This window comes from Poeciliopsis prolifica, unplaced genomic scaffold (assembly GCF_027474105.1).
Source record: "Poeciliopsis prolifica strain line A6 unplaced genomic scaffold, Auburn_PproV2 SCAFFOLD010, whole genome shotgun sequence".
Lineage (NCBI taxonomy): Eukaryota > Metazoa > Chordata > Actinopteri > Cyprinodontiformes > Poeciliidae > Poeciliopsis > Poeciliopsis prolifica.
In genome coordinates, this window is record NW_026562385.1 from 4,573,633 (window position 1) to 4,593,166 (window position 19,534).

The 19,534-nt window shown below is 39.5% G+C and overlaps 4 protein-coding genes across 5 annotated transcripts; 2 read left to right on the forward strand and 2 right to left on the reverse strand.

Annotated features, from left to right (window-relative positions):
- Window positions 1-714: 714 nt before the first annotated feature.
- On the forward strand, window positions 715-2,571 carry ndufb10 (NADH:ubiquinone oxidoreductase subunit B10). Its single transcript, XM_055036014.1, has 4 exons — window positions 715-939; window positions 1,045-1,183; window positions 2,012-2,151; window positions 2,427-2,571. The coding sequence occupies exons 1-4, from the start codon at window positions 792-794 to the stop codon at window positions 2,513-2,515; spliced, it is 516 nt and encodes a 171-aa protein (XP_054891989.1). The 5' UTR covers window positions 715-791; the 3' UTR covers window positions 2,516-2,571.
- Window positions 2,572-3,652: 1,081 nt separating this feature from the next.
- Window positions 3,653-5,585, reverse strand: rps2 (ribosomal protein S2). The gene is made up of 6 exons (XM_055036007.1): window positions 5,412-5,585; window positions 5,248-5,337; window positions 4,603-4,710; window positions 4,191-4,524; window positions 3,872-3,963; window positions 3,653-3,777 (listed from the first exon to the last, which is right to left on the reverse strand). Exons 1-6 carry the CDS (start codon window positions 5,544-5,546, stop codon window positions 3,697-3,699), a joined length of 840 nt encoding a protein of 279 aa, XP_054891982.1. The 5' UTR covers window positions 5,547-5,585; the 3' UTR covers window positions 3,653-3,696.
- Window positions 5,586-6,449: 864 nt separating this feature from the next.
- rnf151 (ring finger protein 151) lies at window positions 6,450-8,960 on the reverse strand. 2 transcript variants are annotated; one of them, XM_055036010.1, is made up of 5 exons: window positions 8,382-8,960; window positions 8,199-8,265; window positions 7,523-7,692; window positions 7,329-7,425; window positions 6,450-7,034 (listed from the first exon to the last, which is right to left on the reverse strand). In XM_055036010.1, the coding sequence occupies exons 2-5, from the start codon at window positions 8,199-8,201 to the stop codon at window positions 6,567-6,569; spliced, it is 738 nt and encodes a 245-aa protein (XP_054891985.1). In that variant the 5' UTR covers window positions 8,202-8,265; window positions 8,382-8,960; the 3' UTR covers window positions 6,450-6,566. The 2 variants fall into 2 exon arrangements, with proteins under 2 accessions (XP_054891985.1, XP_054891983.1); XM_055036008.1 differs by having other exon boundaries at window positions 8,199-8,952.
- Window positions 8,961-9,132: 172 nt separating this feature from the next.
- tbl3 (transducin beta like 3) lies at window positions 9,133-19,242 on the forward strand. The gene is made up of 23 exons (XM_055035974.1): window positions 9,133-9,276; window positions 9,372-9,423; window positions 9,517-9,612; window positions 9,928-9,975; window positions 10,061-10,202; window positions 10,300-10,384; window positions 11,068-11,238; window positions 11,334-11,409; window positions 11,490-11,586; window positions 11,673-11,890; window positions 12,677-12,818; window positions 12,942-13,000; window positions 13,094-13,200; window positions 13,393-13,522; window positions 14,623-14,862; window positions 14,965-15,035; window positions 15,460-15,616; window positions 15,742-15,800; window positions 16,353-16,456; window positions 16,895-16,966; window positions 17,142-17,300; window positions 17,820-17,913; window positions 18,431-19,242. Exons 1-23 carry the CDS (start codon window positions 9,245-9,247, stop codon window positions 18,789-18,791), a joined length of 2,772 nt encoding a protein of 923 aa, XP_054891949.1. The 5' UTR covers window positions 9,133-9,244; the 3' UTR covers window positions 18,792-19,242.
- Window positions 19,243-19,534: the final 292 nt, after the last annotated feature.

A 19,534-nucleotide genomic window follows, 5' to 3' on the forward strand; every position in this document is an offset into this window, starting at 1 on the left:
AGAAAATTGATAAGATGCTCTGTCAGGAAATATATTCCTAATTAAACAGCAGACAAAATCATATGAATCTCCTTCATGTGATTTTTTTAAATGTCATACCTTAAATCTACCTAACAGTGCCAGAGTACAACAAATAAATAACTTGTCAAAGGAATATGAATGTTTGTGATGGCTGAAATTAAGTTGGAATAAATACAATAATTAATTCTGCAGAGCATTAACTGTAAAACTTTTTTTTTCAATTATAGTCTGAGACCCGCTGAGAATCTCTAATTACTTAAGCTAATAAAAAGTTTTGCAAAAAAATTTTTTGCAAAACTGAAGAATGAGATAATTAAATTAACACTAAAACAATTATGTACACACTTTTAACGTTTTAATTATTTGTCTACTATTTATGAAATAATTAAAATATGTAAATGTTTGTTAAAAATGTAATTATTCGTGTGTTCAACTGTGGAACTTTTGAGATCTTTATGGCTCTCTAGCATCATCTAGTGGAGTTAAAATGCACAACAGCTCAACCTTTATTTTTCGACCCCGGTGTTTTAAATATAATATTCGAGAAAAATGTAGTTTTATTATTATTATTATTGACATTATTTCTCACCAAAATCCTTCTCCCAAGATAATCACGAAATACGCAGCTGTTAAATGATTTTTTAAAATGTATTTTGTTGACCTCTAATTCGCCATTGCGGTGCGTCTGCTACGCATGCGCCACCTCGAAAGGCACTCTGTCGAGGTCGAACTGGAGGATCTGTGCAATCTTGAGCGGAACGAGACACAAAATGCCAGACGACCATAATAAAGCAGCATACCCCGAACCTCCGCGACAAACTCCGGCCGTGGATAAGCAGACGCTGCTGCCAAACCCAGCTCTAATTCTGTCTAAACTCTTCTATTACGCCGTGGACCTTCCTGTCACCACATTTAGAGGTAGGAGAAGCTAACGGGGCTAACAACAGGACACAGTGCAAGCTAACATAGCCTGCATTTGGTTTTCCTTCTCTCAGCGTGAAGCTTGTTTCTCTCTTTATCCAGATAAAATCGACAGCATTCGGTCTAAAAATAAGCTGGTATACTACCACCAGAAGTTTCGCCGTGTTCCCTACCTGACGGAGTGCCAGGAGGGAGACTACACCTGCTACTATGAGGCTGACATGCAGTGGAGGAGAGACTAGTGAGTTGGAATCAATAATGTAATAGTAAATACACTTTTGCAAAACACCGTGTGTGAGAATATGAAACATAACCCTGACGCAAGGAACCTTAAGGCTCTACATCTGCAAAGTTAAATTGTAGTCTTCATCCTGCATCTCTGAGGCTACATGTGGTTCTAAATAGTTAATATAAAAATAGTCAGTGTTTTCAAAAATTAGCGCACATCAGCAGGGTTTCTATGCATTTTCACCATGCAGTATATCAATAAAAATCCCACAACAGAGTGACTGTAATGGGGCAAAGAAAGCTATTTTCATTCTGAGTTTTGTCATTTTTCTCATTCAGAAACAAATCACATTTCTGTTTTGTTTTTTTTTTTTTTCACAAATGAGCAATTTTGTTTTCAAGAAAATGTATTCTCTATTTTTTGTTTTGTTTTTGAAGTTTAATATTTTTCTTTGCTCTAAAACCCAAATATATTAAGTCGTGTTTTTTCATCTGGAAAACAAATTTGATATTGTAGAAATAAACTGCTTTTTATTGAAGAATCAATATGGTTTTTTTTTGGCTCTACTCTCGCTATATAGCTCTACAGTAAGTTCACAGATCGTACTGAGTAGAAGATCCTACTGGAATGCCGTGAAGAATTTAAATCTAACACTTCATTGCATTTTGTGGACAGACCAGTGATATCTCACTGTTGTTTTCAAGTGTGTCTTGCCATTATCTTGCATACTTCCAAAGTGTTGGGTTTTTGTCCAGTGTTGAACAGGATCAAGGAAAGGTGTCATTCTGCTCCGTTGTGGAAAGTGAACTTGTTGATCGTTTATCATTTTTCTCGCCACAGTAAAGTGGATCAGGAAATTCTGAAGATAATCCAGGAACGAATGAGGGCCTGTCAGCAGAGAGAAGGGCACAGCTACCAGCAGAACTGCGCCAAAGAAATCCAGCAGTTCAATGAGGTGGCTAAGAACTTCCAGTTGCGCTGTAAGTATCTCACTGCTGAAACCTGGACACATTTAGTGCAAGATTACAGCTAAGCCAGTTTTACTGTGCATTACATTTTTATATCGTTCTGCAGAGATGTATGCATTTCATTTTTTTCAGAGTAAAAACTGGAAGTACCTGTTTTTGTTGCTTGTTTTGAAATTAAAATAAAAACATAATTTGGAGTTCAAGCAAATCATGAGAGAATGTTTAGATTTTACCTTTTCTCCCAGGGAATCCTTACACATTTTAATTGTGGCCCAATTCTTCCTCAGATGGAGACCTTGGGGCCTACGCTGATGCGAGGAAGTGTCTAATGAAGCAAAAAGAACGAATGATGGCAGCTAAGGCCCAAAGTGCTTAAAAGCGGTCCTTTCTGTCCAGCGTATGAATTGTAAAATAAAGTTTATGTGAGTAAAATGTGTTTGTGTGTGCTTTTATATCCCCCTGACATTTGTTTTTCCAACATTAAAGTTAACTGGCTGCTAACTTGACCAGTGCTGCCAGGTTGTGAAAAATCTGAGTGGTTCAGCTGATTTCCTGTAGTACTATTTAAGCTTGGGATTGTTTTCTAGTGGATGTGTTTTTGTCATTTACTAAAGTAAGTTCATTCACATACAAAATATCTATCTTCATTGCTGAGATTTAAATATGTATATATTAAAACAAAATCAGAAAAATACTCTTTTTACTTGAAGAGGTCAAGACTCAAATGCGGTTTTTTAATTAATATAGAATTCTGCTGTAGCATTTAATTCAGTGTCAAACAACCATTTTATAGCTGTCTGTACAACCTTCGATGTGCTCACTTTCAAAGTTGCACTGAATTATTTTATACCAAAATCTAAAAATGGTTGCAATCCAGTTCATCTACCAGTAACTCAAACCAAGTGAATCTTATCAGCTGAACAACTTGGGTTAATGTGGCAAATGAGTAAAATGCCTTTAGTTCTGGGTTTTTCCTCATGAACAGTACAGAAGTATATCTAGGAACATATGTACTTCTTAAAATGAAGATGCACCAGTTTTTTAGGTAACTTAATAAAATGTTTTTTTTAAAAACTGCCCTGAAAGTTTGAACTAATGATGCATTAAGATTATAGTCTGGTGATTTTTAAACTAATCATTTGGTAGAAAGTCTTTCCGGTTCCCATACACGTTTAGCATAAGTATCCCTTTCAGGGCTTAGTTTCTAGATGCTCTGTTTAAATCACAAGTTTCCTCAAAAACTGAGTGCTGAAAAGTATATAAACTTCAATTTCTCAAAATTGCCACTTTTCAGTAAGAGCTCCTGAACATCTGCCCATGAAATGGAACAATAAATCCCAACTTATTAAAACAGGTTAAACACAGAATTTGTATCCCTATTTTGCCACCTCCAAGCAAATTCTTTAATCTTATAGTGAAATAAGTTAAAGGTATAATGTCAGCAGCGGCACTATTCTTATTTTTCGATTGCAAAAGAAACTTGTACATGATTCAAAACTCAAAACACATAAAGTGGTATCTCAGAACGTTTATTCAACGATCTTCTGTACAAAACATTTAGGAGGTAGGAGCTGGCACAGGCTGACCCCGCTGCACAGACACCCTGGTGTGAGTCTTCGCCAGATGGTCAGTGAACTCCTGCAAAAACAAACAAACAAAAGATTTCACCAAAACTATACATATGCAACTTTTGAAAAAAGAAATCAAATTTAAAAATATTCATTGCACTGACCTGGTATGGAGACTTTGTGAAAACTGTTTCCTTCCACAGATCAGGGGTCAGATAGCTGTAGGTCTTTGAGATGGCATCAAAGGTGGCCTTAGCTATAAAAGATAAAGGTAATTAGTGGATGATGCACAAAACAAGCACAAAGCTGTTCTAAAAGAAATATGTTCAACACAGTAACTTGGGAACAGAGAAAACGTATGGTATTTGTTCTTTTCTCTCCTGATAACAGCAACACCATTGCAGAGGTGAAGCTGAGCAATGAAGAAACTCAAAGACTCATTTGTTCTGCATTAAACTCAGAAAACCTAAAGAGGAAGCTTACCAAAGTTGCCGAGCGTGGCGGTGCAGCCCCTGGCGGAGGTGTAGCAGTCATCAATACCAGCCATCATGAGCAGCTTTTTAGGCACAGGCGCCGACACAATTCCAGTACCACGGGGAGCCGGGATGAGACGCACCAGTACCGAGCCACAGCGACCTGTCACCTTGCAGGGCACGGTGTGGGGTTTGCCGATCTTGTTACCCCAGTAACCTCTCCTGACTGGAACGATGGACAGCTTGGCCAGGATGATGGCACCACGGATAGCTGTGGCTACCTCCTTGGAGCACTTCACTCCCAGACCAACATGGCCGTTGTAGTCGCCAATGGCAACAAAGGCCTGTTAATGAGGACGGACAAAATTAGAGGGCAACTATTCAACAAAATGAGTCGCGAGACACTCAGATCTGACGTTTACCTTGAACCTTGTGCGCTGACCAGCCCTGGTCTGCTTTTGGACAGGCATGATCTTCAGGACCTCGTCTTTCAGACCAGAACCCAGGAAGAAGTCAATGATCTCAGACTCCTACAAACAGGAACAACATCTCATTATCATGTAATAATAATAATATTTCAAAAAGGCTTAGATTTTTCGCTTTTCCCAATGTGTTTTAGTCCAAATATGGTACCTGGAGGAAAAGACAATATAATATAAAATATAAAAGGGGGTAATAGATTTGAGATGCGTTGGACAAACTGATAGATGTAGACAAAAGATGAAGATGGGAAATGTGGGTGGACGGATGTAACCGATTTTGTCATGACAGAAAAGCAACTGGTTGAACAAATGGAAAGTTGTAGGACAGGAGGATACATTTAAAGTGACAGCGCTTCATAACTTTCTGAAACTGCATTCCAGATGTGGCATATGAAAATAAAAAGTCATGTGGCCTATCACCAAACACACAAACCGGTAAAAACTACATACAGTAGGTACTTTGTCACACATCTAACAGGGACATTTCACAAAAGCTTTAATTTTTAAAAACCCACGTTTCCTAGAATCATTCAGCAAGTAGTAATAGTCACTGAATATTTTATATAAAATAGCTGGTCCTCTTACCTTGATGGGCAGAGAGTAGAGATAGATTTCCTCCAAAGTCTTGATCTTCATGTCCTTAACAAGGCGGCCCAGCTTGGTGACGGGAACCCACTAAAAGAGCGTCACTGTTAATAAGCGATATTTTAAATTAACCCAGTTTGGCTTGATCCAAATAAAAAACCCACCTCCTTGTCTTCGGACTTGCCACCCCGAGCGCCGCGGCCCCTTCCACGGCCCCTGCCGCGTCCACGGCCACGACCGCGGCCACCTGCGCCAAAGCCTCCGCGAAAACCTCCTCTACCACCGGCGTCGTCCGCCATTTGCTGTAAATGTTCAAATCAAACCAAAGCATTGGACTAACTGCCATACCTGGATACAATACAAGTTTAATCATCTCTGCAAAACACGAGCATCGCCGCCATGTTTTGTGACTTTCTTTTATTTAAAAGAATACATTTAGTTCCCATTTGCCTTTAAATATCCACAGATAAATAAGAACGGACGTCTATATGTTTGACTGGATGTTAAAATAATGTCTTTACGTGAACGATGCATTAGATAATTAAAGATTTCAACACAAGAGCCGAAATGTATGTGCACTTACGTGATCAGTATAACAGGAAGAAGAACCGTGAGAAGTTCCGCCGGGTTTTGACTGGATCGTGTCATCGCGATGTTTCCGCGAGGAGAGAATCTGCTCTCTGCTGCCTCTATTGGTAGCTTTTGCAAATGTGATTCCTACCCCACTTGATATTACACAAGTTTAAAAATTGATATTTCACAAAAATACCATTATTATTTCAAATAAAAATACTCTAATATAGTAATTGCTGCAGATATATAATTTTTCTCTTTTTTCTCCCTCTGCTATGGTTTAAACAATTAAAAGGAAGAATAACACACATTATTCTATTATCCACCTTTGTTTTAGAAAATGTTTAATGGAAAGTGTTTTAAAGGTTGCAGGTATGTATTATTATTTTTAGTATTATTGTTATCACTATTCACAATGCTACTATTGCTATTATCATCTCTTACCATACATAATTACATATTTTTTATTATATTAATTCATTAGTGTCTTGCTGAAATGATTCTTCTTGTATTGCTTGGCTCATAAATAGTCAAAGTATTCATAATTCTAAATATAAAGTATTTGTAATAATTATCAATCAACCACAAATGGATTCATTGTCTATTGCTAAGGCAAAATGCACATCAAATTTAATACTGAATCATTTATTTTAAAAATAATTAGGGCTACAGAACAAACGGGCCAAAGAATCACTCATTTTAAGCACACCACCTGAAGAAAACAAACACAAGAGCAATTTGCTCCCTTAACAATTGCTGCTGCTTGAAGTCCCACTGGAACTGCCGCTGCTCTCTCCAAGGTCCACTTCCTCTTCCACCTCGGGTAGGTCATCCATTACCTCCAGGCTCTCACATATTAACCCTATTTGCCTCTTCATGTGGGCCATGGTGCTTTGCATCCTTTTCATCTTCCTATGCAGGGCCGTGGCGATGGCCCTGTGGTTCCTCTGCCTAGCCTCGTACTCCTGCCTCAGCTGTTTGTAGCAGTTGTGCTGAGTCTGGGTGCTGTGAGTGAGTATTGTCCCACAGCCCATGGGGCAGGGCTGCCGCCAGTGCTCACAGTGGCGCGCATGGGTGTCAATGTCCCTGCGCAGGAGCTGCGCCCTGCAGCCCTGGTACGGGCAGGGGATGAGCTCGTACAGGCAGGTCATGCTGTGACAGTACTGCTCTGAGAGGGAAAAGGTCTCTGCACAGCCACGGATCTCATTTTTACACTGTGACAGAGATACACGCAGAGGTTTCTTTTAACAATTACATAATTTAAATCAGACACACAATATTTGGCAGAATAACTCAGGAAACAAAAGAATTAATTCATCTTAAATTAATGCCAAGCAAATGTAGAATTAAGCATTACATTCCCAACATCAAGTTTGTTTGAGTAGTCAGTCATATAATGTGTAAACAAACCCTATAAAATACTCTTCAGCCAATAAGATATTGAAGTGAAATGTCTAACAAAGGATATGACAGTCCGCAAACACGCTCAAACTGTTTGAATTTCCTACCTTTATTTTCAAGCGTCCAATTGATTTGCTCAGCTTGAACATGACAAAGATCAGGCTTGGGTTTACCGGCTTCCTGCAGCAAGGGCAAGTCTCCTGCCTGCACAAGGTCAAGATCAGCTTGTCGTTACTTCTCCACTTGAACAACAAATTAAGGCTCATATTTCAAAAGTGATTAGATGTAAAGTATTGTAGACCTTTTCATCCACTGTAAGATGCATTTCTTGCAGAAGATATGGTGGCATGCACTTCTTACTGGACATCTGAGGACCCCCTGACAAATGGTGCAGATCAAATCGTAGTCCGGAGGGTCTACAAACAGCTCCACGTCGTAGCCCCCACTCTGTGCTGAAACGTCTGGGTCAGCCTAGTGCAGTGTCAAATCTTTATTATAGCGCAGATTTTGCTGAAGAACATTTGGTTATGGAATAAAAGCGACATAGGAAAACTGAGAGCAATCCTAAATGAAGCAGCGTGTTGTCTTTAACATCATGTTCCCACATCTCCCTACAATAGCTCTTTGGCATAAAGGAAGGGACAACAAAACAGAATTGTTCTGGAAAGTCATATGACCAATCACATGATTACAAAAAAATAAATACTATACACAGCAATTTCCTTCCCTTTTCGTCATTAACTAATTCCTATTAATTTAACATCATGTTTGGCTTAGTAGGTATTTAATTAATTCAAATATGGACTGTAATATTAAAGTATTTGCTTAATTACTTAAGAGCAGAATACAAATATCTCCTTACCCAAAGATTTTACCATTTTCTATGTTTATATATATATTTTAAATATAATTTGCTGATGGTATCCATAATAAATAAATAACATACAACTAAAGCAAATAAACTGTTGTTGACTTACCATGACAACTCCTCGTTCTTTATGGCGTTTCCATTCTCGTTGCTGCTTTACTCCATATTATCGATCTCTCACATGTCACACACAAACACACACCCTTGTTATCAATACAACACACACATGAACATTCCTGACAGAACATGAAGAAGAGAGTGGGTCCGGACAAATGGAGACTTCAGTTCTTACTGTCGGCAGCGTCCTTTCCCTGCTGTTCTAGCATCAAACTCAAGCTTCCCGGGTCTCACTGGGACTTTTAAAACCAGCACCTGCCAGATGTTGTGACTAAACCCGTATAAAATATTTTGAATCTGTCTACAGTAATCTTAGCAACTCTGTTTACTCAGTCTATAAAAAGCATTTCAGAGCTAGGACTGGGATAATGTTTATTTCTAGCAAAGGTTGGCACGACAATGAAGCCGCCATATTGGAGAGGGACACCTGGGATGATGTATTAAAGTCTTTCACCACCATCTTCAGTAGACCTCTGGATGGGAGCGGGGTTTATCCTGTATTTTATTCACCTTGCTAAGGTCGCATATTTTTAAGCAAAAAGTTTTTTTATTGCAAATTAATGCATATATTTATTGATAATAACGTATTTTCATTTGCAAATTAATGCCACTGATAGCTTAACTGTATGTTTATTTTGTGAAAATAACATATTTAAAGAGTTTATCAAGATTTTAAAACTATCTCATTGCGAGGTCAACACTGAAACCACTTCTTTTCTGTGATTTCTTGGTTAATTTTCAAGTTTCTAAGTTATTTTATTTTCTATAACAGAAACATCAAGAACCTCCACTTCCTCTACAAACGTGGCGGACGAATTAGCGTACGTACCTTCGAGCAGGACCACGTAATGTTTTACGTCCTGAACTTTTGACCAATCACCGCTCCGCTCACTCAGATGACGTACAACGCGTGCGACACGGGCAACAACATGCGGGACGGATGGTGGTGGCTGCAGTCAACGTGTGAAATGAGAAACCAGTGATTTATATTGTGTTTGTTTTCTAAAATATTTTGCTTCGGAGGTTCCAGTTCTCATTATGGCGAACACAAACCTGCAGTTCAAAACGAAGTAAGTTTATCTTGCGTCGCTCTTACCCGAACGAAAGTGTATGATGGAGAGTCGTAACCTCACATTGATGCTTTTCCGTCTGAATGTCATTTCAGTTACGCTGTTTCCAGCAAAATTGAGCCGTTTTACAAAGGAGGGAAAGTGCAGGTGAGAAGTTTGTCCTAGTTAAGCTGTGTTTTGGTTGGAGGCTGAGTGAGTTGCACTCTAAATGTGAAATTGTCTATGTGTATTTTTTTCCAGATCAGCAAAGATGAGAAGTACATTTTCTGCACATGTGGATCCCGTGTCAATGTTTTGGAGATCAGCACGGGCAAGATTGTCCACTGTGTGGAACATGTGAGTTCATATCGACGTTGAAACATAAATATGACAATACAGTAGTTTGACTTGGTCACATTCTAGCTGAAATAAAAGAAAATCTCAGCTGAAATTCTTTTATCAGTCACTTCAGCTAAATATTGAACCTGTTATAAAATAAAAAAAATTCCCAGACATTTTCCCTTGTGGTTTTTTGTCACAAACACAACAACTCCTTTGTAGTTGTCTGCTATTTGTTAATGTAAATAAATTAGATTTAGATCCACGTGGTGATAAAAAGTGTTTTGTGTGGGGGGGGTCTCTTTCCTAACTTTGTCCAAATATGCCCCGCAGGATGATCAAGAGGATATCACATCATTTGCAGTGAGCTGTGATGATGAGGTCGGTAGTGAATACTTCCTCTTAAGGTTCAAGGTGTATCAGCAGATCAGGTTAAAACAGAAACTCATGTTTCCTTTGTGTCCAGCTGCTGGTGACAGCCAGCAGAGCTTTGCTACTGAAGCAGTGGGACTGGAGGCAGGGTACCTGCACTCGCTCCTGGAAGGCTATTCATACCGTCCCTGTGGCCAGCATGACCTTTGACCCCACCTCCACCCTACTTGCCACAGGTCAGCAATGCCATGATTTGAACACAAATCATCTGATCTCTGCTACATCATCATATAAAAAGAAGTATGTTTTTTCTGATTTGTGTTTGTTCTGCAGGCGGTTGTGATGCCACCATAAAAGTTTGGGATGTGGTTAAGCAGTACTGCACTCACAACCTCAAAGGATCATCCGGTGTAGTGCAGTAAGTGTCACTATGAACAAGGCCCAAGAATGAGGATGAAACAGACAATTTCATGTGCCATCATGCCCTTATATTACTGCTGCAGAAGTGTTGCTATTGCCTTGATCTTTTTGTCACAAAACAACCACAAACATCAGTTCATTAAGACTTTGTATGATAAGATGAGCACAAAATGGTGCAAAATTGTGAAGTGTAAAAAAAAAACACCATAATTTTCAAATAGAGCGACAATACCTTTAAAGTCTTTCTGCTGGCTTGACCCATTTAGAGACTGAAAGTCGACACATTCTTTTTTATAAAGCTGCTCAGATCAGGAGTGCCTCTTTGAACATACATTTTCAAGTCTTGTTGGAGATTTTCAATTGGATTTAGGTTTAGGCCATTCTAACACATATCTGTAAATAAACCTTTGCATTGTACCTCTGGATGTTTGGGGTAGTAATCCTGCAGTTCATCTCTGCTTTATAATTTTCTTTCTCGGCCTGTTAGTTTAGGTGGACCTGCATGTCTTGGGTATTATGTGGTTGTAATATGACAAAAGATATGAAAAGATTTGAATAGTTTTGCATCACTATTCATACCCCTCACCCTTCATGTGAAGGTGAAACATTATCCAGCCACACAGAATCATGACTTTGATTGGAAAAACAAAACTGTGTTCTTTCGTTTGTGTGCTCGTGCAGCTTGGTCCAGTTCCATCCTGACATCAGCCGACTGCAGTTGTTCTCCTCATCTGTGAATTGCGGCATTCGGCTGTGGGACCTGCGCTCCAGCCAGTGTGTGTGCGTCCTGGAGAGCCACTACAGCGCCGTCACCTCTCTGAGCTTCAGCAAAGACGGTGACACCATGGTCAGGTACGGAGAAATAGGCCAGCACCAACGCAGTTTCTTTTTATTACCCGACTGATTTTCAGATGTGGCACTGCTTAGTCTTAACGTTTTACTTGTAGTTCTGGGAGGGATAAAATCTGCACTGTTTGGGACCTCAAATCTCGCCAGGCTAAAAGAACTGTTCCTGTTTACGAGGTGAGACGTGAGAAAGCATTCCCATTTTTTTTTCTGTTTCAGTAAAAATTAACTTAGTGTTTGTTTACTTTTGTCTCCAGGCTGTTGAGGGAGTTGTGCTGCTGCCTAGGAAGACAGACTTATCTGAGATCGGAGTAAAAAGCAAAAACTTGCATTTTGTCACTGCTGGAAGCAAAGGTTTGTTCCACAACTATCTTTAAGTAAATTTTTATTTTTTTTTTTGCAATTTTACACCTCACCTTTATTCCCCTTTTTTCCTGCAGGTGTGCTGAGAGTGTGGGAGGCAAGCACTGCTCATTGTGTTTATACCCAGAGCCTTCCCTCGACCCTCACTCCTTCCTCTGAGGAAGACAAAGAGGACGACAACCCTCGCAGTTTGACGTACCTTTTCCACCTGCCTGCCTCCTCCAGACTGGCGACGGTCACTGCAGAGCACAATATACTCTTCTACCAGCTACCCAATCTCACCACACAGCAGCAAGTCAGTACTGCGATTTACTTATTATTGACTGATTACATGCATGACTCATGCTGCATGTGCTGTCTTTGTCTTGTTTAGGAAGCCTGTTGCCAGACTGATCTATTATTCTGCTATTGCTAATATAAAAAAATACAATAATAAAATGAAGGTTATTTATAACATAAATCATCTAGATTGTTTAAAACACAATACTGGCAGATCATTTCATGTGCCATCATGCCCTTATATTACTGCTGCAGAAGTAATATAAGAATTAATTAAGAATTACATTAGAGTTGTTCGTTGCAGTGATTGTGCGACAGTTCTTGTAACCTTTGACTTTATACTTTGAGTAACATCTGTTTGGTTGAAACTTGGACATAGTTGGGTGTCGCAGCAGAAAAGTGACGCCATTTTGGAATTGATAAAGCACGTGGATAATAAACCTTATGTGACTAGAAATATTCTTAAAAGTGAAAAGATTCACTTCAAATCTGTTCCACCTTTTCTCTTTAGAAGATGGTTTAAATCTTTAGTTCAGATGCTGTTTGATGATTAAAAGAAGCTTAAGGTTTCTTAGCAACCATCTGGAAAATTACTCCAAATATTAAAGCAGGTGTATGTATGAATTTGCTTGTACATACTTATGTTAATTCAAACTTGTGCACCAGATTCTGGTTTATAAAATTCATTAAAGTTGTATGTTGAATTATTTTATGACTTTGCTGTGTTAAGAAGGTAACATCTGCTATATTATGAAGATATTGGTTATGTTAGAGTTAATGGAAACGTGTATCTTTCCCATAGTTTGTGGGTTACAACGACGAGGTGCTGGACGTGAAGTTCCTGGGTAAAGATGACACTCACATTGTGGTGGCCACTAACAGCTGTCAGCTGAAGGTCTTCCAGCTGCTCACCAACAGCTGCCAGATTCTCTACGGACACACAGGTGAGTGACCAGCAGAGGGCAGCACCACCAAACTAAGTCTGTAATAGTCAAGTTCATGACTTGCTGAGCAGGTTAGATGAAAATGTTTATCACTGCTCTGTTTTCTTTGTTTATCTTCCTTAGATACTGTCCTCACTCTGGATGTGTTCAAAAAAGGCTCTCTGTTTGCAAGTTGTGCAAAGGTAAACACAAACTCTGACTTTGTTTAGTCATGCACCTACAGATTTTTGGGAAGCCATATACATTTGCATGCTGTTTTGTGTGTGTGTGCATAGGACCGGTCAGTGCGTGTCTGGCAGCTGGACAGTGACAGCGGTCAGGTCCGATGTGTAGCTCAGGGATCCAGCCACACTAATGCTGTTGGCTCCATCGGCTGCTCAAGGTAAAGCTGCTCCCTGACTGCTGAGGTTTCTCGTCTTCCTTTACACACACACACACACACACACACACACACACACACACACACACACACACACACACACACACACACACACACACACACACACACTCACATTGTGACAGCTGCTGATTAATCCAGCTGTTTGAGTGAATTTCCATTTTTGTTCATGTCTAGGATGAAAGCGTCCTTCGTTGTGACCGGCAGCCAGGACTGCACCGTGAAGGTGTGGGATCTGCCAGCCGAATTTTCTGGAGACGAAATCCATCAGCTGAGGCCCCGCACCACAGAGAAGGCACACGACAAGGTACAAGACAAAAAATAATAAAAATTACAGTATTTTTAGGGTCAGTTTATTGTATTGTGTTTTGTATATATTTTATGTCTTCATAAATTTATCCAGGTGTTGAAAGAAAACATTGAAGTAGTACTTTACCTTATGACTGATTAAAAAATAAATAAAAATAAAACTTAGTAAATCTCATGAAATCTGAAAATCCAGAAACCAGTCTTGAAATGTAAATTTGTGGGAACCCAAAATGTGAGATTGTGATTCTCCAATAAAAACTTTTTTTTTTTTTTTTTTTGCAAATCTTTACCAAGGGTGTCAATAAATGGAGAACAGTTTTTGTGCAAGTTTTTTGAAGAGTGGTTTTTAATGATTCACCATATTAGAAAGTTTTACATAAATATTATTAATTCTTTGGCCCTTTTATTATCATTTTTTAAACTGTCTTTGTCTGCATGTTTATACAGGACATAGAGAGTCTTAAGTAGTTGATTGAATACATATTCCATCCAACATTTTACCTTAATTACATGTCAAATATTGAAGTTAAGAAGAAGCTCAGCAACACCTTTTCAGATCCACAAACAAGTAAATGTTTGATATGTGTGTGTTTTTTTTTAATTAAGCTCAGAAGGTACAGATTTTATTTGTATAACAAGATCTTGGCCTTTATCCAAAGCAGAATAAAATTCCAAGTCCAGACATCTGTCATCATGGAAACAGGTTCATGTATGGTGGCTCTGCTCAGAAGGAAATGCAGGATCATTCCTGGTTTTGTCTCCCATCAGCCTGATACCGGAAAGAAACATTTCCATTTATCACTTTTTCCAGTTACGCACACACTTTCAGGCATGAGACGAACAAAAGATCAATCAGACTATCATCTGTTCAGGGTTACCTAGCTTTCCTTTTCCTGAGTCACTCTCCTTCAACTCATTGTGAAAATTTCAAGCCCTATTACCTTGGAAGTGACTCTTGAATTCATGAATGATAAGAATCTATTTCAGTAAGGAAGAAAAACTTTGAAGCACATCCTTATTTTAATCTCCAGTGCTCTGAAGGTTTTTTGATTCCGTTCCAGCTGATACCTGTTGTTTCCTTCTTCATTGTTTCTACAGGATGTAAACAGTGTCTCAGTGTCTCCCAACGACAAACTGCTGGCCTCCGGCTCGCAGGACCGCACAGCCAAACTCTGGACCCTATCGGGGGACGGAAACCTGGGACTCCTGGGTGTGTTTCGGGGTCACCGGCGGGGCATTTGGAGTGTGTGTTTCTCTCCCGTGGACCAGATCCTGGCTTCCTCCTCTGCAGATGGCACCACCAAGCTGTGGAGCTTGCAGGACTTCAGCTGCCTCAAGGTGGGACGGCATCAGGGCATCTCACGTCTGTTAGGATGTGTGTTTCATTTTGAAGCACGATAAGTTAACTGAGAACTGCTCTTCAAATTACTTCCTGTTTAGACATTTGAGGGCCATGATGCATCAGTTCTGAAAGTGATCTTTGTGAGCCGTGGCACCCAGCTGCTGTCCAGGTATTAACTTACCTCTGTTCCCATTATTTATGAGGTCACCGTATGACTTCATTGTGGTGTGCTTAAAGAATGATTGTGTAAAAAAAATAAAGGTCAGCTACACAGAGCTTTGCAAAAATACTTAATACTTCTTTAACTTTTTCACATTTCTCTCAAACTTTATTTTGATTTTATGTGACAGATCAGAACACAATGTAGCCTATAATATCTAATGGAAGAAATCTGATTTTTAAACATCTGACAAGTGTGGCTTGCATTTGCATTCAGCCCCAATAACTGGATAAAAAGCAGAATTGATATTTAAGTATACATGCAAAGCAGTGAGATTTTCACTAAAGCTTTTTTTTAAATACTTTTTTTATCTTGTCTTCAATACACACAGCTGCCTGAAAACCTTGTTGATTGACTTTTTCCTCCCCCTCAGCGGTTCAGACGGTTTGGTGAAGCTGTGGACCATTAAGACCAATGAGTGTGTGAAAACATTGGACGCCCACCAGGACAAAGTGTGGGGTCTCCACGGCAGCCGTAAGGACGACAAGATGGTCACAGGCTCAGCAGACTCAAACATCACCGTGTGGCTGGTGAGTTCAGAGTTTATGGTCAAAAAAGCAGGTCAGAATGGATTAGGTTCACTAATATACTACCATATAGTTCTTACTCTCTACAAAACAACTGTTTTTTACGCTGACGTCATTATTTGCATTAGGATGTGACTAAAGTGGAGCAGGCAGAGGAGCAAGCCAAACAAGAGGACCAGATACTGAAGTAAGACTTGGACAACAATTTGTTTTTATTTTGTGTCACAGATCAAGCTGCTTTAATTTGGTTTTCGTCCCCGTCTTTTTACTTTCACTAAAACTGCAGACATTTGGTGGTTTACTTATCTTTTAAATCACCAAATGTTTCCTGAACATTTCCATCAATGTGAAGGGATGCACAAAAAAACTGAAAAGCAGAGAAGCTTGATTTGTGATACTATTGTTGGATACTGTAATAGTTTAAATTATGATTAAACCAAAGTTTCCTAAATCTAAAAACATTATAGAAAAACAGATTTGAAAGAGTGACACTTGTAAGTAATCTTATCAAATATCGCATCCAAATCGTCCTTTGCATTACACATTTTTAAACGGTGTGGGAGAGATTGAGAGTTAGTATATTTTACAATGATAATCTAAATTAAAATATCATCAAAGGATTGATTTATTGCAAAAACTCAGTTCAAAGGGGAAACTCTGGCATATTGATTTATTTCAACTGTTTATTTCTGCTCATATTGATAATTATGGCTTAAAGTTTTATTCCATTGTGTTAAAGGCAGCAGGAGTTGTCCAACTTGTTGCACGAGAAGAAATACCTGAAGGCCCTGGGTCTCGCCATCTCACTGGACCAGCCTCACACAGTGCTCACTGTCATCAAAGGTTGACCTTAACTTGTTTTTTCAACCTTGTTTCTAGCTTTGTTTTCCTCCAAAGCTAAGTAAATACAGACACTGTCTTTGTCGTATTTCCACTGCACTGCGTTCATTTTCCGTCTGTCACGAATGGCTTCCAACTGACTCACTTGTTCATTGAAGCATACAGGGGACAAACTTTTCTAACAACGGCTGTTGTTTTGCAATAGTACTGGAGAATTTGAACAGGAAGTGAAGAAATATATTCATGACTTATTATTCAGATTTCTGAGTGTTGAAAAGAGACAAACTTGCTGCAGAAATCTCGACAAACTATCCTTCTTTTAACAGCTTTAAAAAATCATGTGTATATTTATCTGATTAAAAAAAAGAAGCCAGTGCGTTTTCTGTATGCAAAATATTTTGTTTGTTTTAAACCTGGCTGCTTATTGCTGTGTTGTTTTAGCCATTCGTCAGGTGGAGGACAGCAGCGATCTGATGGAAACGACGCTGCTGCGGCTGCGAGTAGATCAAAAAGGTAACAAACAAACAAATAAATCTGTTTTGGATTGTTAGAAGGTTCTGAAACAGACCATAACTGCAGTTTGATTTATTTGGAAGCAATTAATGTCTTAAATTTTCTAATAATAAACAGACAATTAAAATGTTGTTTTTCTTCAGCATCTAATGTTTCTGGTTGCTGTCCCACTCAGAGTCGCTCCTGCGCTACTGTGTCGTGTGGAACACCAACGCCAGGAACTGTCTGGACGCCCACGCGGTCCTCCAGGTGCTGCTGACCCACCTGCCGCCCGAGGAGCTGCTGCAGTTCCAGGGGGCCCGGACGCACCTAGAGGGTCTCATCCCGTACACAGGTCAGCAGGCGGTAAAATGGATACAAAGTGTTACATCTAGAGTAAAACACTGGCACTGACATTCAGTGTGTGTTTACATTTGTAGAAACGGAAAGCAGTTAAAAATGCACAGATCGGTTTTTTTTTTAGAGGTGAAAATTGTCTGAGTTCTTAATTTTGATCTGTTTAATGAGCATAAAACCTAAACTTTAGGTATGCAACATTTTAGATCCCAATAGCAGCAGACAATCAAGGAAAGATCTGCAAATGTAAATTTAATGACAGGTAGAAAATCTTTTGCTCTCTATTAGAAACACAAAGGTCAGAAAGACGGCAACGTGAACTTTATTAATGGAAAGCTTGACCCTAGTTATTCATTCTCCTTCCTGTTGAAACCATAATAATAAAACAGCCTTTAGTGTAGGTGAAAGTATTTTGTTGTATTTTAATCAGTAACTAGGCATATTGACACCTTAATTTGGTCTTCACGTGTATTTTATTTACTAAAAGGGTCGTTTATTTATCTTCTTCTCCCCACAGAGAGACACATGGAGAGGATCGGCCGCCTGCAACAGGCGTCCATGTTTCTCAACTACATGTGGCAGAAAATGCGAGTCGCTGGAGCCTCATCTGGGTGAGCTGTTTCACTTCTCAGGTTGAAACTATTCTTTACTGGGGTGTGCTGTGGTGGCGCAGGGGATTAGTACGCCCCATGTTTGGAGGCCTCAGTCCTCAACGTGGACTCCTGGTCCCGGCGACCTTTGCTGCATGTCTTCCCCCCTCTCCTCACAATGTTTCCTGTCTGCCTACTGTCAAAAATACAAGCCACTTGCATCGCAAAAACTCTTCGGAGGAAAAAAAAGAAGAAATTACTCTGCACTGACTGCTGGTTTATGTGGAGCCTCCCAATAACTTTACTTCCTGATGAGTATGTGCAGCTTGTCTCCTACATGAATTACGACACAGACAGTGAGCCAGTGTTTCATTTTCATGGTGATCAAGGATTGCTAGCTGAGCTGCATTTTTGCAAAGCCATGAATACCTAGCTGAAGGTTTTCCACTCTGAACTTGCTGGCACGAAATACTGCACGTGATTGCTTCATACATTCTGTAAACTAGATCTTTAATTCATTTTATTCCATCTCTTTTAGTATGGAGCAGGATGAAGACATGGACACCACTCCTCTCACGCAGATGCAGTCCTTGTTTTTTCTCAATAAAGGGAAAGCAAGAGGCAGCACCGATGAGAGGGAAGACCGAGGCGATGACGGGGATAGAGAGCAAGAAGAGGAGTCTGGTTTTGCCGTGAAAGATGAAGAGGAGGACGAAGAAATCAGTGCCTCGAAGAAAGCCTCTGCTAACGACGCACGGGGAATAAAGGGAGAAACCAACGGGTGCCACCGATCAGAGATTGAGGAGAGCTCAGAGGAGGAAGAGGAGGACGATCACATAATGCAAGTGATGCAAAATCTCCCGATTTCATCTGCTCCCCGGCTCCAGACTTTAAGCTAACAGGATCAATGAGTTTGTCTCTAGAAGGAAACCTCCTGAGGTTCAACTCTGCAGATCATTAGCTGACTGACTGACTGCAGCCGTTAGGGGGAATTGATGCAAAGCAGATAACAGGTTTCACTGTGACTATTTCTGTGCTACCTAAACCCCTAATCAGTTCCTCTATGCAGGTTTTAGACGGGAAACAAAACGAGCGAATCATCCTGATTTCATTTCACATAACGTCAAGGAGGCCTTTGGGAGGAAGAACTGGTTGTATAAGTGTTGAGGCTGTGTGCCAGGGTGATTTTTTGTAAAGCTGATTCTAGGCAGTAGGTATGCAGCAGTACAGAACACCTTTTTACAAGATTAAAAATCTGCAGCTTCCTCATGTAACCTGCAAACGAAAATTTTTCTAATGTAGTGACTCATGTTTATGAATAAATCTCTGTTTTATGGGCCTATTTTTAAAGGTTTTGTACTGAATATTGAATTTTTATTTTATTTTGTCTGATTGTTAAGCAGGAGAATTTTTTTTTTCTGTTTTTCTTTTTTTTTGTTGTTGCAAAATCTAGCATTCAGGCATCCATTTTTTTAAATAACCAAAAAGCAGCTTTCTGCCTTATTCTTGACATAGAATTATGTCAGCATTTAGAGAGCAAATTGTGATCAACCAATGAAGAAAACCACAGAAACAAATCCTGCAGACAACCAGCTTGTTTTTTTTTTTAGTTAAATAAAAATTAAAGCGTTGTTGTCTAACA